Here is a 17608-nt window from a genome sequence, read left to right as displayed (position 1 = left end):
TCCCAATTTCCTTCCTGATTCCGCCTACGTTTTTGCAGTAAAATTTTATTGGTTGCTGCTCTGATGCGTGCCTCTAAATTTCATTTGTTGTCAATCCTTTCCATTTCATTTGTCAAATATCATTTCATTCCAGTTTTGGATTCATGCTTACATTACAGCACATCTCAGTTGGGAAAAAAATCAAATTGACACTACCTTATGAAACTATTTTTCCAGGTTGTCCAGAATGTATTTTGACCATTTTGCAGCGATGTGTTTGGAAATATGGGCAAGATTTTGTTGACTTCAATTTGATCCCTTACGGCAACGCTAGGTGAACCCAACTTAACAATACATGGACTATACAGTGTCAACATGGTCCCGTTGAATGTGCTCTGAACAAACTTCACAGCTGTGCTATAAGCAAGCTGGTGTACGTGGGAAAATAGTTTCCGTTCATCGTTTGTTTGGAATAAGTAGCCAAATTGAAAATGGATCCTGATGCGGCATTCTTACTTTGCAGCAAATAGAAGAAACTAGACCAAACTTTGTCAACAGCAATATACACTTGCGCAAATAGAGTAGAAGGTGATCTGATTCAGCTTGAAATGGCCGAAATTGCTGAAAATTTCAAATCACATCCGCATTATTTTGTTCCTTAGATATTGATCAACGATCTCAGCACAGCACAATTGCGAAACTACCAAAATGGACTATTTATTTTTTTGTGCGACTAGCAACGCGGTTCTGTAGCAAAAGATTGTTCAGAGTTTACCGATTTGTTGATACAGCGAAAGAATTTGCAGGTATACAAAGATCACAAATAATTGATATTTATTTTTCAACAGTTCAAAGTGAAAAAAGATTTTTTAATTCGAAATAAGTGGGGAAATATTTGAATTTTATAATCTGATTTATTATTACTGGTCATGAAATTATTTGTTGTCTTGATATTTGACTTTATTTATTAGAAATAAAATTTTTTTCCCGTTAACGCTACTTACTGTTCAAAATGTAATATACACGTAGAATAATAAATACTAAAAAACAATAATAATGTAGCGCTTGTCAGCGCTACATGCTTTCAGACAATCGCGAGAAGTTATTAGTTTATTAGACAAAGCGCAAAACGGCGAAAACAGCAATGACAAAATAAGAAAAACGGAATAGCAGGCGCACAAAAACAATCACCGGCTTCCAACTTGTCGTCCCCTACTGTCGATGTTCTCCAAAAATTTTGACGGGATGTGCAGGTACTATTATGTTCCACTATCTTCACAATTGCAAAGGAACGGAACGGGGCGGACTACTGCTCACATTGTGTTTTTTGTCTTTCTGTTGTCTTTTTGTCAATATAAGATGTGAAAGGAATGAGAATTTGTCCCTTTTTCCAATTCATTTTTTTCTTCAAAAATATTTTGTGCATATTGTTACGGACGTAACAGCCAGGTTTCGGTAGTGGGAACCTGCGAATCAGGAAGGACTACAGTAGGCGTAGTAGTGACGTCAAGTGCGTGCGTGTGTAGCTGTGAGTGTTGTGTGATATTGCGTCTTTTCCTGTTGTATTGTCTTGGCTTGTTAGTTAGCTGTCTTAATAAACTGTGTCAACACTCCGTTTGGGTTTGATTGACTGTTATTGCGACGAAAACCAATTATACAGTCCACTAAGCTCGAGGGCGAAATTGTGATTTCGCTTTAACATTTGGTCCTCCGAGCCGGAGTCGAACCAGCGACCTATGGATAGTGGATACCATGGCGTCCTCTGCGAAATCACGGAGCAAGAAACTCGTGGCCCTCAAGGATCGGCTGAACCGATTGTTGGCAGAACTGGATGAGTTGTGCATCAGATCCGCCGATGTCTTTGAGGTGGAAGAGCAGGTCTCGTTAATGGAGGAGTCGTTCCGGGCCGCAGACGCGCTCCAAACCGAAGTGGAGCTGGACCTGGAAGGTGAAGAGCGGCAAGCCGCGATAGATGCCTGGGCGTTATGTCGCCAGACCTACCGTGAGGGAAAGGCTCGTGCACGCGCAAGGATGGTTGAGGCGCGCGGAGAAGGCCCCATAGGTAGCGGCAATGTTAGCGCGGGCATGCCGGCGGTCCGGTCCAGCAATGGGAGGTTGCCGGAGGTGACTCTCCCGAAGTTTACGGGGAAGGTGTTGGAATTCCCTTCCTTTTGGGCCCAGTTCGAGGCCAACGTACACAAACGGAATGACTTGGACAACGCCACCAAGTTCACCTACTTGTTGTCCAACACCGAAGGGACGGCGAGGAACGCCATTGAAGGCATCCTGCTCACTCCAGAGAACTACCCCCAGGCCGTGGACATTTTGAAGAAGCGTTTCGGTCGACCAAGACAAGTGATACGCGAGCATTTGGCTGCCCTATGGAGGGAGCCAGCATGCCGCGAGATGTCGGCGCGGGGCATCCAGTCCCTGGTGGACGAAGTGACTAAACATCTGCGTTGTCTCACTGCTTTGGATAGAGATCCATTCGCCGGCCGTCTCCCCGCAAGCGAGGTCCTGATGCCGATGTTGCTGGACAAATTTCCCCCGGCGTTGATAAGGGCCTGGGACACCAACATCGGACCGGATCCAGGAGAAGATGAAGACAACCTCCAGAAATTCCTAGAATTCGCTCAATGGCAGGCGAATTTACTCACCAAACCATTGGAAGAGGACGGAGAAAGGTTGGCAGGAAGGTCGGAACATCGAAGGTCTCCAAGGAAACTGTCGCGATCCACATGGAAGAACGCGGACCGTGTCACATCTTCAGCTGCAGCATTGGCAGTCGCTGCCCTTGGAAACTGCCCATTCTGTGAAGGTAAGCACAAGGGTGCCGTTTGCGAGAAGTTTACAAGGGCAGACCGGCCGAGGAGGATGGTCATGGCAAGATCCAAGGGCGTTTGTTTCAAATGTTTGGAAGCCGGCCATCTGGCAAAAAACTGCCGTGAGAATCGAACATGCGCAATGGATGGGTGCGAACAAACTCATCATGAACTGTTGCATTCAAGCACACCGAGGGAGTCGGCCAACCGGTCGAATCCAAGCAGCGTGCAACGAGGCATGCTGGCCAAGGGAAATGGCAAAGGGGCTCTCCTCCAGATTGTGCGTGCACGTGCGTATGGACCAGATGGGACTCACGCGGTAGTAAACTGCCTCCTCGACACCGGTGCGCAGGTATCTTTTATTCGGAAGGACATTGCCGAAGCCCTTGGCCTCACAGGGTTTTACGAGAAGGTTCGACTTGAGTCAGTTGGTGGTAGCTTGGTGCCACAGCGACGACTAAGAAGGGTGGAATTCAGTCTGGGAGCCGACAGCATCGCGGATCAACCGGCGTTGAGACGCCGCGTTGAAGCGTTGGCCATTCCCCGTATTTGTGGAAAAATCCCCCATAGCATGAGCTGCTCGCTGAGTAACAAGGACAAGGACGCCGCTCAGACGGAAGTTGGGCAGCAATCAAAACCGCAGCGACCGCTGACGATCGACGTACTGATTGGTGTCGATCATTATTACGATTTCGTCACGGGCCGTATGAAAAGAAACGCGACCGGCTCGATTGCTCTAGAAACACTACTTGGCTGGATAATTTGTGGAAAACCCCATTCAGGCCCGAGTGAGGAAGCGAGGGTCCTCTTGACGAAGGTAGAGGAACCGACAGACGCCGCACTGCGAAAGTTTTGGGAAATCGAAGCAATGGGAATTACCCCAGAGGATAACGTTGCATCTGAGGATACAAGGATGATGGAACGATTTGAGAAATCCCTGTCCTTTAACGGAGAGAGATACCAAGTTGGTCTCCTGTGGCGCGAAGGCCAACCAGACCTTCCGGTCAACGTCAAACAAGCCATGCGCCGGCTCACCACGGTTGAGCGACGCCTAGCACAAAGTGACAAGGACAGTTGTGATTACTCGTCAACCATGCGGCGGTATCTGGTGAACGGTTGGGCTGAACCAGCAACAGAGTCCGGCCCCCCAAGGCGCACATGGTACCTCCCACACCATGCGGTCTACAAGGGAAAAGGCGAAGAACGAAAATGCCGCGTGGTGTTTGACGGCTCAGCGCGTTACGGACAGACTTCATTGAACAGTCAGCTGGAGGCTGGACCCCCCATCCAGATGGACCTGTTAAGGGCTCTCCTTCGCTTTCGCCGCTTCCGGGTTGGCCTTCAGGCGGATATTGAAAACATGTACCTCCAGGTTCAAATCCGAGAAGAAGACCGAGACGTTTGCAGATTTCTTTGGAGAGACGAGACACAAGAGGTTTGCAAGTACCGACTCACCAGGGTGTGTTTCAGTTTAACTTGCTCCCCTTTCTTAGCCGTGAGCACCGTGAGGGTGCATGCCCGACGACACCAAGCCACAGCACCACGAGCGGCATCAGAAGTGCTGTGCAACATGTATGTGGATGACTTGGCAACATCCTGTGAGTCACCGGATGAGGCAAGGACGCTGGCTACCCAGCTGGAAGAGCTGATGGCATCTGGAGGGTTCCACCTGCATAAGTGGGCCAGCAACGAGCCGGCTGCACTCAGAGCGATCCCAACGGAGAAGCGATCGACTGAAACCCGGGGATGTCTTTGGAAAACCTTGGGAATTTATTGGGACCGTTCAAGGGACCACTTGTCCTTCATCCCTCCGAGAACACCGAGCCGTGACGGCCGGGACTCCAAGCGCCAGATGCTAAGCACGGCATCCAGCATCTTCGACCCAATGGGCTTCCTGGCCCCTTTCATGGTAAGAGCCAAAATCCTATTTCAATCCTTGTGGCAACTTGGAACTTTTTGGGACGAACCCTTGCCAGATGATGTGGATCATCTATGGGTTAAGTGGAAACAAGAACTGGAAGAGCTTCCACTCATCAACGTCCCTCGAGCACTAGTGCCGGTAGCGCTAGTTGAAGCCAAGCGTGTTGAGCTCCACGCGTTTTGCGATGCATCAGAACTGGCCTACGGCGCAGTGATTTACTTGCGCGTGGAAACCTCCGCTCCGCTTGCGTTAGTGAATTTGATCACTGCAAAAACCCGCGTCGCCCCCATAAAGCGATTGAGTCTCCCAAGATTGGAGCTCATGGGGGCCTTGGTCGCGGCTAGGCTAGTGCACTACACGCAGAGAGCGCTGAGTCTGCCGATCCACTCTATCACGTGTTGATGCGACAGCGAAGTTGCTCTGTCTTGGGTAAGGTCTGCAGCCAGTCGCTGGAAACCATTTGTCCGAAATCGAGTCGAAGAAATCCAACAACTGGTGGAACCTGCGTCCTGGAGACACTGCTCAGGAAAGGACAACCCAGCTGACTGGTTGAGCCGGGGCGTGACTGTGACGAAACTTGCAGAAGGAAACGTATGGTGGCACGGGCCAACGTGGCTTGCAAGACCGCAGCAAGCATGGCCGCGGAGACAAGAAAATCATGAGCGCAACTCTCTGATTCCACCAGGGGAAGAGCGCACCTCGAAACATGCCACTTGTGCCTTAATGACCGTACAAATCACCGAAGAACCTTTACATCCGGGTAAGTATGGCGACATCAAAAAGTTATTCCGAATCAGCGCCTACTGCCGGAGATTTGTGAAGAACTGCCGTTCCTCAGTGAACGAACGGCATGGCGGCAACTTGACCGCTTGGGAGTTGCATGAGGCTGAAGAGATGTGGGTCCGACGGACACAAGAGGAAGAGTTTCAAGCAGAAATTCAAGCTCTGGTGCACCACGGTCGTGTCGCAGAGCACAGTCGCATCAGTCAACTTGACCCTTACCTTGATGAGCGCGGAGTGCTACGCGCGGGAGGTCGCCTGGTGAATTCAGACCTGCCAGCATCCATGCAACACCCAGCAGTCCTCCCGGGAAACCATGACCTTACTAGAGGATTGATTCGCCGTTGTCACCAGCGACAACTGCATGCTGGTGTGGAGCAAACACTGGCCTCTCTCTGACAACACTACTGGGTCTTGAAAGGACGCAGTCAAGTGAAACGGGTTACACGTGAATGTCTGGTATGCCGCCGCGCAACTGCTCGACCGGCTCAACCTAGGATGGCCACGTTACCCAGAGATCGAGTGGTAGAAGCACCAGCCTTTTCACAAGTGGGCATGGACTTCGCCGGACCACTGTACGTCCGAGTGGGAAGGAAGACCACGTCGCCAAGGTATGTGTGTCTGATCACTTGCATGGTGACCCGTGCCGTGCATCTGGAGTTGGTTCCTCAAATGACCACGGTAAGAGTTTTGCAAGCCCTGCGACGATTCATGGCCAGGAGGGGAAGGCCCAAGATCATACAATCTGATAACTTTCGTTCGTTCAAGAGAGCCGCCGCAGAATTTGGCCAACTGTGGCAGAGCATTGATGTGGAACGGGTGCAAAGGGAACTCGTGGGGCACCGCATTCATTGGAAATTCATCCCAGACCGAGCCCCATGGATGGGCGGTTACTGGGAACGCCTAGTGCGTTCAGTCAAGGAATCGTTGAGGAAGGTGCTGGGACAAGCGTTGTTGGATGACTGTGAGCTCCAGACGATTCTCTGCGAAGTAGAGGCATGCCTCAACGCTCGCCCATTAACTTTCGTTAACGACGGGCCTGGAGATCCCCAGCCGCTGAGCCCCTTTCAGTTGCTCACCGGCCGACAGTACGTGGACCTCCCCGCGGTTGAGAGCCAGGATCCCGAATGGCGTCCGAGAGACCACGTTAACCCCCAGTGGGAGAATCGCTGGCGCTATCGTCAACGGTTGATGGCAAGATGGTGGCGCCGTTGGAGGAGCACTTACATCGCCTCGCTGCTACCTCGCAACAAGTGGAGAAATAACGGTGTTGGCCTGAAAATCAACGACTTGGTGTTGATACTGGAGGACAGTCGTCCACGAACACGCTGCCCTTTGGGAGTGGTGATCCAGCTATTCCCAGGCCAAGATGGAGTGAGCAGAGCCGCCCGGATCCGCACGTCCACCTCAGAAATCACCCGGCCAGTCGCAAAACTGGTAGTGCTGGAGCCAGCCCGCATAATCGATGGGGAAGGAAATTCCCCATCGCCGGGGGAGGATGTTACGGACGTAACAGCCAGGTTTCGGTAGTGGGAACCTGCGAATCAGAAAGGACTACAGTAGGCGTAGTAGTGACGTCAAGTGCGGGCGTGTGTAGCTGTGTGTGTTGTGTGATATTGCGTCTTTTCCTGTTGTATTGTCTTGGCTTGTTAGTTAGCTGTCTTAATAAACTGTGTCAACACTCCGTTTGGGTTTGATTGACTGTTATTGCGACGAAAACTAATTATACAGTCCACTAAGCTCGAGGGCGAAATTGTGATTTCGCTTTAACACATATTTTGAAAATTTTTTTCAATTCGATCATGTTTGTTTATGTTTGTTACTTAGCAAAAATTGCCAAACGAAACAGCAACAAAGCGATGATGCGTGTGTGTAGCAATCAAAGCAAAAACTTTCACACATATCAATCACAGAAGACAGTGTCGTCAAATTGATGAAAAAAATTTTAATTTCTTCCGGTTCGATGACCAAATGACCAACCAACCACTCTGGCTGTTCATAAATATCCTGGGATGTCACTGCGTAATCATTCACTGAATGCTTTTGTTATATGGACTCTTATATACATACCTACATACATGAATTCTAGCTCTATGGAAATTGAGAAAGAGACACCAGGCGGATGTTCGTTTCTTCAGCAATTGGCGCGACCAGATGTCCAGCACAGAATTAACAACACAAGTACATAAATCAACACTGTTCAAATATGCCATGTTCTGAAAGCTGCATGAACACTTCAAATCACGCGTGCACAGTTCAAAGAGGCAAAAGAACAGTCCTTCCTCACCTTCGATAAGAAGAAAGCTTGGTTGGTAGATGCAGCTGGAGAAAAAATGACCGACCAGAAAACAAATTTTCAAGGCTCCTCCCTCTTCCAAAAGTGGATGGACATTCGGATACCAGGGAGGGAATTAGGGAAACTGAAGCTACAGTAAGCTCATGTATACTTGAAGATCAAAAGAGGATTACGGTATTGCGTTACGTGTTGCGAGCGTGTTGTTGTTGTTGGTTTGAAAAGTTTGGTGTGACGTATCGTCGATGGTCCCTGTTCATAGTTGCTAATAAGCACTATACTTTCTGTCTGTCTTCTGATGAGTATAATGTCATCAGGAAAGCGCGAAGAATGAGGAAAGAGAAGCAATGCCGGCGGAAGCCAGCGGAGGTGAACGCGCAGGGAAACCAACCGGTCGACATCGGCTCTTTGTCTATTAGTGACGAATGCGCTAATAACCTGGTTGGGATGACGAACGAGCCCACTCGAGAGAGGGTCTCTTACAGACCTAATGATGTTTGTCAATTGAACAATGCTGATGATGGACAATCCGTCAATCCAGACAAGGCTGGCTGTCGATAAATGTGAGGCTGAGCATCGTGATGGAATAGTTCAATCAGTTTCTGATTTTTAGAGCAGGTAAAGGTGAAAAGAGCCAGTGGTATCCTGCAGGCGGAGAGGAGAGAACGGTTGATGCCATCTGTCATCAATTTAGAAAGTTGCTGCGTGTACCACAAAAAAATTCAAATCTACATGCTCATTACAAGAACCAGAGAAGAATCATCGATGCGCTGACAAAGCTGACAAGAATCCTCAGTAGTGTGAGCTTTAGCTTCTGAAATCATAATCTCGTTCAGCCCATCTCCATCTTCTGAAACTCTTTATGATCAAGTGTGATGAGAAGATGCAGGAGGACGAGTCGGTAACTGTTGACTTGTATAATAACTTCAAAGCTGATAGAAGAACCTTAGTCTTCATTTCACCTGGTAACAGCCATATTCATGAAACCGTCGAGAAGAAAAGCAGGCTGTTTGTCCTGGCAGAAGATTGAAAGCATAGCATGCATTTACATGGCTGTGAAGGATCAGGGCGCAACGAGCGACGAGGCACATGAAAATGCACAGAGCTCTGAGCTATCAGAGAAGTTGTTGACCCATCACAACTTCTTCAAACACATGAAATATGCGAGAAACCCAAACAAGCTGAAATGGACCCTATGAACTCATGGCATATGGCATGCCCAACGCTGGCGTACCCTCTGCTGACACAACAATCCACAATGAATGTCTTCATCAGGCTTATTATTTCAAGCACAGGGGGATTCATGTGCAGCAAGAGCAGTCCGGTGAACCAGTGACTGTATAATAAAATAAGAGTTGAAGTGAATTCATGTAGGTCAACTCATTGCTATATGCTGAACTGGGGATCTGAAGGAAGCAGCAGCAAATCCTGCAGAAGAAACGATGAAAAAATTCTGGGAAGTAGAGCCGTTCTGGATTGCCCCAAAAGAAGACTACTCTGAAATGAACTGAGAAGCGTTGAAGACATTTCATTATGAGCAGGCTTCTGATCACGTGAGATATCAAGTGTGCGTACTTTCAGTGCCTGATCAGCCAGACCACCATGACAACTACCCGCAGTCATGATACCATCTCTCGGTGAATAAATGAAACCTGACCCGTTCCTAGCAGCACGTTCATGAGTTTAGGCAGTCGGCAATTGCCCTATCGTTGACAATGGCACCAGAATTTGCACCGCACGTGCATTTGTGGTACCTCCTCTTTCAAGCGGTATGCAAAGGCTTCAGAAGTAGAAGAAAGTACAATACAGTCTTCAGAGCGCCAATTATTTCTGTTGCTGGGCAACAAAATGGAAACAGGACTGAATACCACAATTGATGGAGGATTGAGTTTGATTTGAATAATTATTAATAGAGTTACATTTGGACATCAAAAAATGTATTTCAAAGTTTGTCTGCGAAAATAGAATTCAGACATCTATCAGTTCCTGTGATAAAAGCGGACTCGAGGGATCTGAAAGGATTAGCAGATGGTAAAAAAGGAATGCGGCGGAAAGCACTCAGCGGTTGTTACGCAGGAATCCCACGCTGAAATATGCAGAGACGTACAGTGCTGTAAGGAAGCAAATCTGAATCACAGCATATCGTCAGAGATTTGTGAACAACTGTCAGTTGCAGATTGACGTACGGTAGTTCTGTATCCCCATCAAGGAAGAGGTGGAAACTGTTGCGGCAAAGAAGGAACTCCTGTCACAGGCATTCTGAGAAAAACAAGAACATTCAAGTATATTTCAGAGAGAGCTACATGGAATGCTGCGTTCGATCAATGAATAAATCTTTGTGGCACGACATCACACAAGTGCTGCTGGATGAGGGGGAGCATCTGTCAGCCTGGAATGCAGCACTGAAATACGCTGAGACCTACAGCTTGCTGAGGCTGATTTGAAACGAACAGTCAGGTTGCAGCTGACATTCGGCAGATGGGAAAACTGACCTTGATAGAGTTGTGGACTGCTGAGAAAACTTCTGAATGTATCTGGCATACGTCCATGACAGTGAATCTTACAACTCTTGATGAGGCATCAAGGATTCCATCGGGGGTCAGGGTGCAAAACGTTTGCCTATCCCTGACGTAGATTCATATCCAGGTTTTCTATATTTATTTGCATTATTGTATTTGACACGCAAAAATTGAGCAAATGTGAAGTAGTTCAAACACTAAAATTTTGGTTAAAAACACAAAAGTTTTTCTTTGTTGACCACGTTCTGTAAAGCTCTGCTTTCAGAAATAAAAAATAGTAAAATGAAAAGTATTTTCAGAAATAGATAAAAATGAAATAGAAATAGAAAAATAACTTCTTCTCATGAATAGATAATATATAGAACGGCAGATGCAGTTATTTACAATTAAATGTTCTTTAATGATATTTATGTCACAATGTATCTGGCATGCGTCCATGACATTGAATCTTACAACTCGAATTAATTAATACAGTTTATTTTATTTGTTATATACAATACAAATTAGTCATAAACGTTATGAAATATCGGCGAAAGTTGTTAAACTTGAGGTGTTTGCTGGCTAGTAAAATTATGGAAATGAATTATCCAAAGCAGAAGATAAAGAAAACACTGAAGGCAGCGGAGAAGCAAAACACACCGCACGTAGTGTCAGTGTATAATGATAGATATTGAGCATCATAAAATGTGGCATTATCATACCCTGGGAGTTGTCTAATAGGTGCTGAACCTCATCTTCACTGGTAATTTTCTGAATAGTGGAACGCAATTTAACCACCCAAAGCCACATTTCGTTTCTGGTGTCACATTTAAAAAAATATTTTTTCTCTGCTACTACTATAACAAATCCATTCTCCTATTTTCTGTCTGAAACCAATAACTCTTGGGATGCATCGTTTGTCAGAACTTTAACATTTCCATTGCCACGATAGATCTGTATAAGACTCTTATCACTTTTAAATTTCAATATGCCATTCTCATACAACACCAACCAACCCTTTATCAGGTTGTCAGGGTTTTTTTCTTCTAAACGATAAATCCAATTTGCCAGCCTAATCGACGAAGTGATGTCCTTAGGAAACTGCAGCATGGTCGGCAGTTCATATTGCAATTAAACTCTTTTCCGTTACGTAAAATGTTTTTAATATTTGAATTATTTTTAAAATGTTTCAAACTTTAAAGTTTTTAAGGAAACAGTTTAAACATTAATTTAGACATGTGATAAGTGATATGGTACTTTAAATTTTTTTAAAATTAAATTTCAATGTTTTCAATATTTTTCAAAGTTAACCACTTTATATAGAAAAGTAGGCCCGTTTTTCATTGGTCAGAAAGTTCTCTTCTAATTTGGACCTGCATCTTGTATAACAGATATTTTTTTTTGCGGCGCAATTTACACAGTACTAGACACAACTGTCATTTGCGCTTGTGAGTGAAGTTGAATCGGAACGGGTAAACAGATTTTCCAAATAGCATTTCATATTTAACTCTCGACTCGAGAGATTTATATCCATTTTTTTCCATATTTAGGCGTTAGTATTGTTCGTATATATTTCTTCACATTGTACATTTTGCATTGTATGTCAAATATTTTTGTTGTATCTTAAAGCTTTGCATATTATATCTGTTCAAATGTGAATGGGGTATTTGAAGCTCAGATGAACATAACTTTGGAAAAAATAAACAGATACAACAAACACATGATATAACGACTGTAATAAAGGCAGGGTACAATTCCATTCTTTTAACAACTAACAATCAGACTCCAATACTTACTGTAGTTCTTTGCGCCTTATTCGTTCTCGTAACGAATTGCGCTCCCTCCTGGTTCTTTATTCCCTTGTGATAGCTCTACTGCGTCCAAACAAATATCAGTTTGCACAAATTTATTGCACTCAGCAAAAAACAACAGTTTGGTACTACTCGGTCCCGCTTTTCTCTCATTGGTCATTACCCACGCTATTTTATTGGACCGTCAAATCTTAATCACAACTGAAGAGTTTGAATCAATGAGCAATTAGACAAGGAAAACCAATACGACAAAGATTTCACTGAGCAATTAGACAAAGAAAACCATTACGACAAAGACTTCACGGCCAAATAAAATGAAAACCAATACAACAAAGATTTGACGGTCTAATAAAATAGCGTGGGCAAAGACCAATGAGAGAAAAGCGAGACCGAGTAAAACCACCCCCAAGCCCCAAGCAAACATTCCATTTCTAACAACGACTACTCAATATCACATGACATCTAACATTTCCCATAAATAACTTAATTCTTCAAATAAAAATTCAAAATAAAATCTCAATACAAAAATAATTTTTCAATGACATTAATTTGTTAGCTTAATTATTTAAATAAAAAGTGAAAATAAAAGATCAATAGAAAAATTAACCAAGAAATTAAAATGCACCTACCAATCAGAGAGCTCACCAGAGTAGCCAATGAACACTTTGTTTACTTATTTGCTTATTGACATATTACGTCCACATTTAATGAACAACTATGCAACAATAGTAGAGCAATGTCAAATATCCAGTGTTTTAGTACCGCTTAATAAAATCATTTTCAAATTACGTCATCGCCGTTTGCTGCGGGAATGAAGATTCTTTGAATGTCTAGATTGTGATCTTGATCTTGATCTAGATCTTCTTTTTTCCCTTTCTGACTTTCGATAATTTTCAGCCCTGTCTCTGGGATGTTTTTTGGATGAATGTCTCGTCGATTTACTACTTGTCGATATACACGATCTTTTCATCTAAAAAAATTACACATATAAATTATATGCATAACTTGTAACCTATACAGAATAATGCAATTTTCTCAATTTGTAATTTAACATTTGAAAAAAAATTGCTTTACATTATTTTCTTCGCCATCGCTATTTTCCTTCAAACACGTATTTCCTACTGTAAAAAGAATGCTCTACAAATGTTAGAAAACTTTATATTAATGCATATTACACTTTCGATTCCACTGGAAATTCTTTGCCACGGATTGACTAAAATCAACATGAATACGACGGTCATCAATCAATACATTGTCCATTTTGAAATATGCGTTTTCGCAATGTTTCGCCTAGATAAGGAAATTTTAATTTTCGTCAACTGAATTAAATGCTTTTACATCTGCAAATTCAATAAATGCGTACTGCAAAGAATCTCCAGTTTTTCGATCTCGTATTACTTCGCATCTATCACAAAAAAATGAATCAAATAAAAATAATAATAACATTTCTAAAATTTCTTGGAAAATCTCATACGACAGAATGGGACCGAATCGACCAAAAATCACTTCAAGATCGTCTTCCGTTGTTACAGCATTCAATTTGCATACGAAAAGTACATTGTCAGGTGGTTTCTCTTCAGCATAATGCAAATCACCTACCTAAAATGTTTAAAACTTAGACAAACATTTTTCGCAGTGCTTGATAAAATTCAAATTACCATTTCCAAAATATGAGCTTGAGTTCGCGCCTCTTTAGCAGCAATTAGTTCTGCAATTTCTTCTTCTGGTTTGTTTTTCATTTCATCTACTTCTTCATCTACACCGATTCGTCCACTCTAAAAAGGGGATACTTTTCTATCTAATGTCGATGAGGCAAAATTATTTACTTCCAAAAGTCGTTCATCAGGAGATGGAGAACGAGAAGGAAAATCTACCCCATCCGGATCTGGAAAAGGGTCGTCTAATACGATTGTATGCATTATTCTTAAAAACAAATTTAATGCATTAAATTATACTGAAGTAAGACCTAATATTCAATAAAACCTAATATCTTGAAATGGGTGATTATCCTTGTCGCAAATAGCATCATTCAATTTTTCCAATATGTCAAAGCCTTCAGTTATTTCGCCAAAAACTGTATGCACGCCGTTCAAATACTTCAAATCCTCATCAAGAGTAACAAAGAACTAAAATTGAAAAAATTAAAAAACTGTAAAATAAACAGCAAATATTCTTTACTTGAGACCCGTGCATGTTATCGCCATTGTTTACCATAGACAAGCAACCACGTTTTGCGTGATTCAACAAAGGAACTGCTTCCATTTCAAAAAATCGAGCTTGATCACCGTACATTTGACTAGAACATGCAAATGCATAAAATACATCACCAAAATTATAACAAAAACATACCAAAATATAGATTCACCTCCTCGACCAGTTTCCGTAGGATCGCCAGCTTGGGCAATAAAGTTTTGCTTAAAAATTAAGTTGATCCAATACAAATTTGGAAATATTATTTAAAAATCGATTGAAATGCTGCTTTAAAATCTCAGCAATTCCATTTTAGCAATTATATTAAGTAACAAATTTATAGCATTACTATAAAAAGACACTAATTTCAACCATATTATAAAATCTCATTAATAAAAAATGAAATCACAAAACGTATTATCGAATAAAATTTAACATGCATTATAATTACTATAAATGTCAAAACTGTTTTAACAATGTTTAATAACAATGAATCCAACACTGATTTCCAACTTTGCGAATTAAAATACTGTCAACTACAAATCAGATAAGATCAAAATAAAATAAGATAAAGTTCGATTCATTTATATATCAAATTTGCAAAATTAAATCATTACGCCTACCTGAATGGTGTGGAAGAGAGAAAAGTTATAATATTTCAGCTTGCATAATTTCAAAAAATTCATTGAAGCTAAAAAACAAGAATCAAAGAAAGAATTGCAGATGGAAATGAAAAAAAATACTTTTCGGTCTCTCCTTAATATATAAGTCGACAACAAAGTCTCCAACAGTTGTTTCAATTAAAACGGACATTGTCACACGATAAAAAGAAATTATAAATAAAAAACTAACAGGGTACTGTAGTTTACAAAAGTATTAACAGTATAAATAGTTATGCTAAACAAATTAAAGTATAATTTAAGCATCGTTTCTTTTGAAATAAATTTAAATGAGGAGACTGTCTAAATTTTTTTGCCACAATGAAATATGTGTCGGTTGATTGTGTGTCTTTATAATTGCAAATAGCTAAGCTTGTTACAGACAGTAAAAAATGATTAATACTTGACCATCGAAAGTGTACTGTAGTAATATTGTCGTTGTTATCGTTGCAACAACGTGTGATCGAGTAGTGCTAGATTTGCCATCAAAGAGACGAGCGTGTCACCTTTTTGTATTGTGTTTGTGACTACAAGAGTAAAGGATTCACTTTAACCCTTGTATTGACTTGACGCGTTCGACGAATAGTTCTCTGTGAACTAGTTGAGCAAAGCTTATCTAGGCTACCAGAACGAGCTAATTGAGAGTTCGTGTAGATCGACGTAATAAGTTCATTACGTCGCTGGGAGAATCGAATTCGCGTCGAAATAAATACAGTCTATTATTAACCTGAGCGTCGAGTTACCGACAACAGAAAAGTCGGTAACAAAGCTAGATAAAATTATTTTAAAATTGCCATTGTTTTGTTTTAAAACAATTTAATTTTAATTTTCTTTTAATATTTAAAGCAGATCTTTTATTATTAAAAACATTTTAATCTTTTCAAATGCTGATATTATCATTATGCAAAATTCCGCCATAGTTGTTGTGAATTCTGTAATATATTTTGTACCTGTATATCAAAAGAGGGATTCCTTGTGTCGTTTGTGTGCTATTTGAGATCGCGTGTAATTGTCTTCGTTATTACTGTATCTTGTTATTTGTATAGTGTTGAGAAATCTTTTCTCAGTACCTGCTCATCACTATCTAAAACGGGGTAGTCTGAACTCACCCATGTCCCGATTTCCCCCAAACTCCGCCCCCTTTTTGTGATTGGCTTTACTCTGATAGGTTGAACACGATTGATCGGTAATTGCTAATAATCTGCTATTTTATTAGCTAATCATCATGATAAGTGATTGGGTGAATAACTTTGCCATTTGATTAGCTATTAAGCTTTGATCAAGGATTGGATAATTGTTGTTTATTAATCCTTTTCCAAATATGGGTGCATTACCATTAAATTACCTTATATGGACATAAAAAAGCATTTACTATTTTTAAAACATAGCTTTTTAATATGTTGTTAGCTATCTTTTGTTTCGTTAAAGTAATTTTAACAATAACAAAGTTAATATGCTTAAAACTATTGTTTAACTTCTTCATATTTGCATATTGTTTGTGTATGTTGTTAAGAAGAGCATTTAACAAAATGTCTTGCAATATTTGAATGTGGCTTTAAATAAGTGGTTATCTTAGTCAATAACATTAATGATTCTTCAGTTTTACATTTCATTGTTCACATAAAATAGTATTTGCAGACTTGAATTTTCTTTTAAATAGATTATTCACCGTTCCGGTTGATTTGTTAAGCTTAATTAGCTGCGTCAAGCTTTATGCCCAGCAGCATTTTACTTCCTGCTTCATAGTTTACTTCTTGCTTACTCCAGTATTAGGAATCCATTTTCGCGTCTATTTTCTGTTCATTGCCGTCCAGTCCAGAAATCCGTATCCATCGCAATTTCAGCAGGCAAATTTCGGATGATGATATCTGATCTTGTTTTGCTCATCAGCTATTAACCCTCGAATGCTAAGCACTGAACTCAAACGCAAGACCAAAAAGGAAAATAAATCTGACGGTTTAAATTCCATTTTAAATAATCATTTTGAAACAACATTCAGTTTTCATTTCTCATTTTATCTACAATTGAAGATCAACTTTGATATTTCTGTGACACCCATGCCTTTTGTTGATGTTGACAGAAGATTATTAATCACACACAAATGGCGCACAAATGCTGACAGCAAACAATGCGATGTCCACTGCAGAGTAAATTTGAAGCCGCTTTTACAGCTTTTCTGCTTGGTGCTGTTCATCGCTTTTTTTTCGCTTCCAAAGTGCTTCACTTTTATTTATCCATGCGAGTGCAAAAATACTGTTCAAAAGAAATGTCAGCCAACAGTTGCTTTCACTCGTCACATAAATTACCTCCTTAGCTAGCAATTAAATAAGATTTATGCCTAAGGTTCTTTTCTATTTGACAGATATTGTTCTGATGAAGCCTAGTTGAAGGCTACTCAGGTACAATGGGAAAATCTAAAATTGGTAAATTGTCTACAGCTGCAGTTTTCAGCTAAAACTAGGAGTGGTGACTGCTGAATGTTAGCATCGAAACATTTTTCTGATTTTACGTGCCTGTTCTCTGAAAATGTGTTTAGTTCGCAAAAGAATTTAATCTTTCCAATATTTCTTTCACTTCTCTTCACAAGAGTTCATGTTTTTCTTCTTATTTTTCATTTAAATAAAAAATAAAATAAAATCTGTACTTGTAATCTGG

The 17608-nt window shown here is 41.7% G+C and overlaps 3 protein-coding genes across 3 annotated transcripts; 2 read left to right on the top strand and 1 right to left on the bottom strand.

Annotated features, from left to right (window-relative positions):
- The first annotated feature begins 1731 nt into the window (after window positions 1-1731).
- Tsp_05027 (putative integrase core domain protein) lies at window positions 1732-7032 on the top strand. The gene is made up of 3 exons (XM_003369573.1): window positions 1732-4970; window positions 5133-5872; window positions 5924-7032. Exons 1-3 carry the CDS (start codon window positions 1732-1734, stop codon window positions 7030-7032), a joined length of 5088 nt encoding a protein of 1695 aa, XP_003369621.1.
- Window positions 7033-8306: 1274 nt separating this feature from the next.
- Window positions 8307-10429, top strand: Tsp_05026 (hypothetical protein). Its single transcript, XM_003369572.1, has 3 exons — window positions 8307-8358; window positions 8632-8760; window positions 10260-10429. Exons 1-3 carry the CDS (start codon window positions 8307-8309, stop codon window positions 10427-10429), a joined length of 351 nt encoding a protein of 116 aa, XP_003369620.1.
- A 2403-nt stretch (window positions 10430-12832) lies between these two features.
- Window positions 12833-15107, bottom strand: Tsp_05025 (putative peptidyl-prolyl cis-trans isomerase, cyclophilin-type). Its single transcript, XM_003369571.1, has 12 exons — window positions 15038-15107; window positions 14918-14985; window positions 14454-14518; window positions 14283-14400; window positions 14088-14230; window positions 13931-14027; window positions 13763-13879; window positions 13579-13703; window positions 13443-13509; window positions 13280-13394; window positions 13179-13225; window positions 12833-13074 (listed from the first exon to the last, which is right to left on the bottom strand). Exons 1-12 carry the CDS (start codon window positions 15105-15107, stop codon window positions 12895-12897), a joined length of 1212 nt encoding a protein of 403 aa, XP_003369619.1. The 3' UTR covers window positions 12833-12894.
- Between the last annotated feature and the right edge of the window lie 2501 nt (window positions 15108-17608).

The sequence above is a fragment of the Trichinella spiralis genome (assembly GCF_000181795.1).
Source record: "Trichinella spiralis strain ISS 195 chromosome Unknown Scfld1557, whole genome shotgun sequence".
Taxonomy (NCBI): Eukaryota; Metazoa; Nematoda; class Enoplea; order Trichinellida; family Trichinellidae; genus Trichinella; species Trichinella spiralis.
The sequence above is the reverse complement of the archived record's forward strand: the minus strand, read 5'-3'. Positions and strand labels throughout refer to the sequence as shown.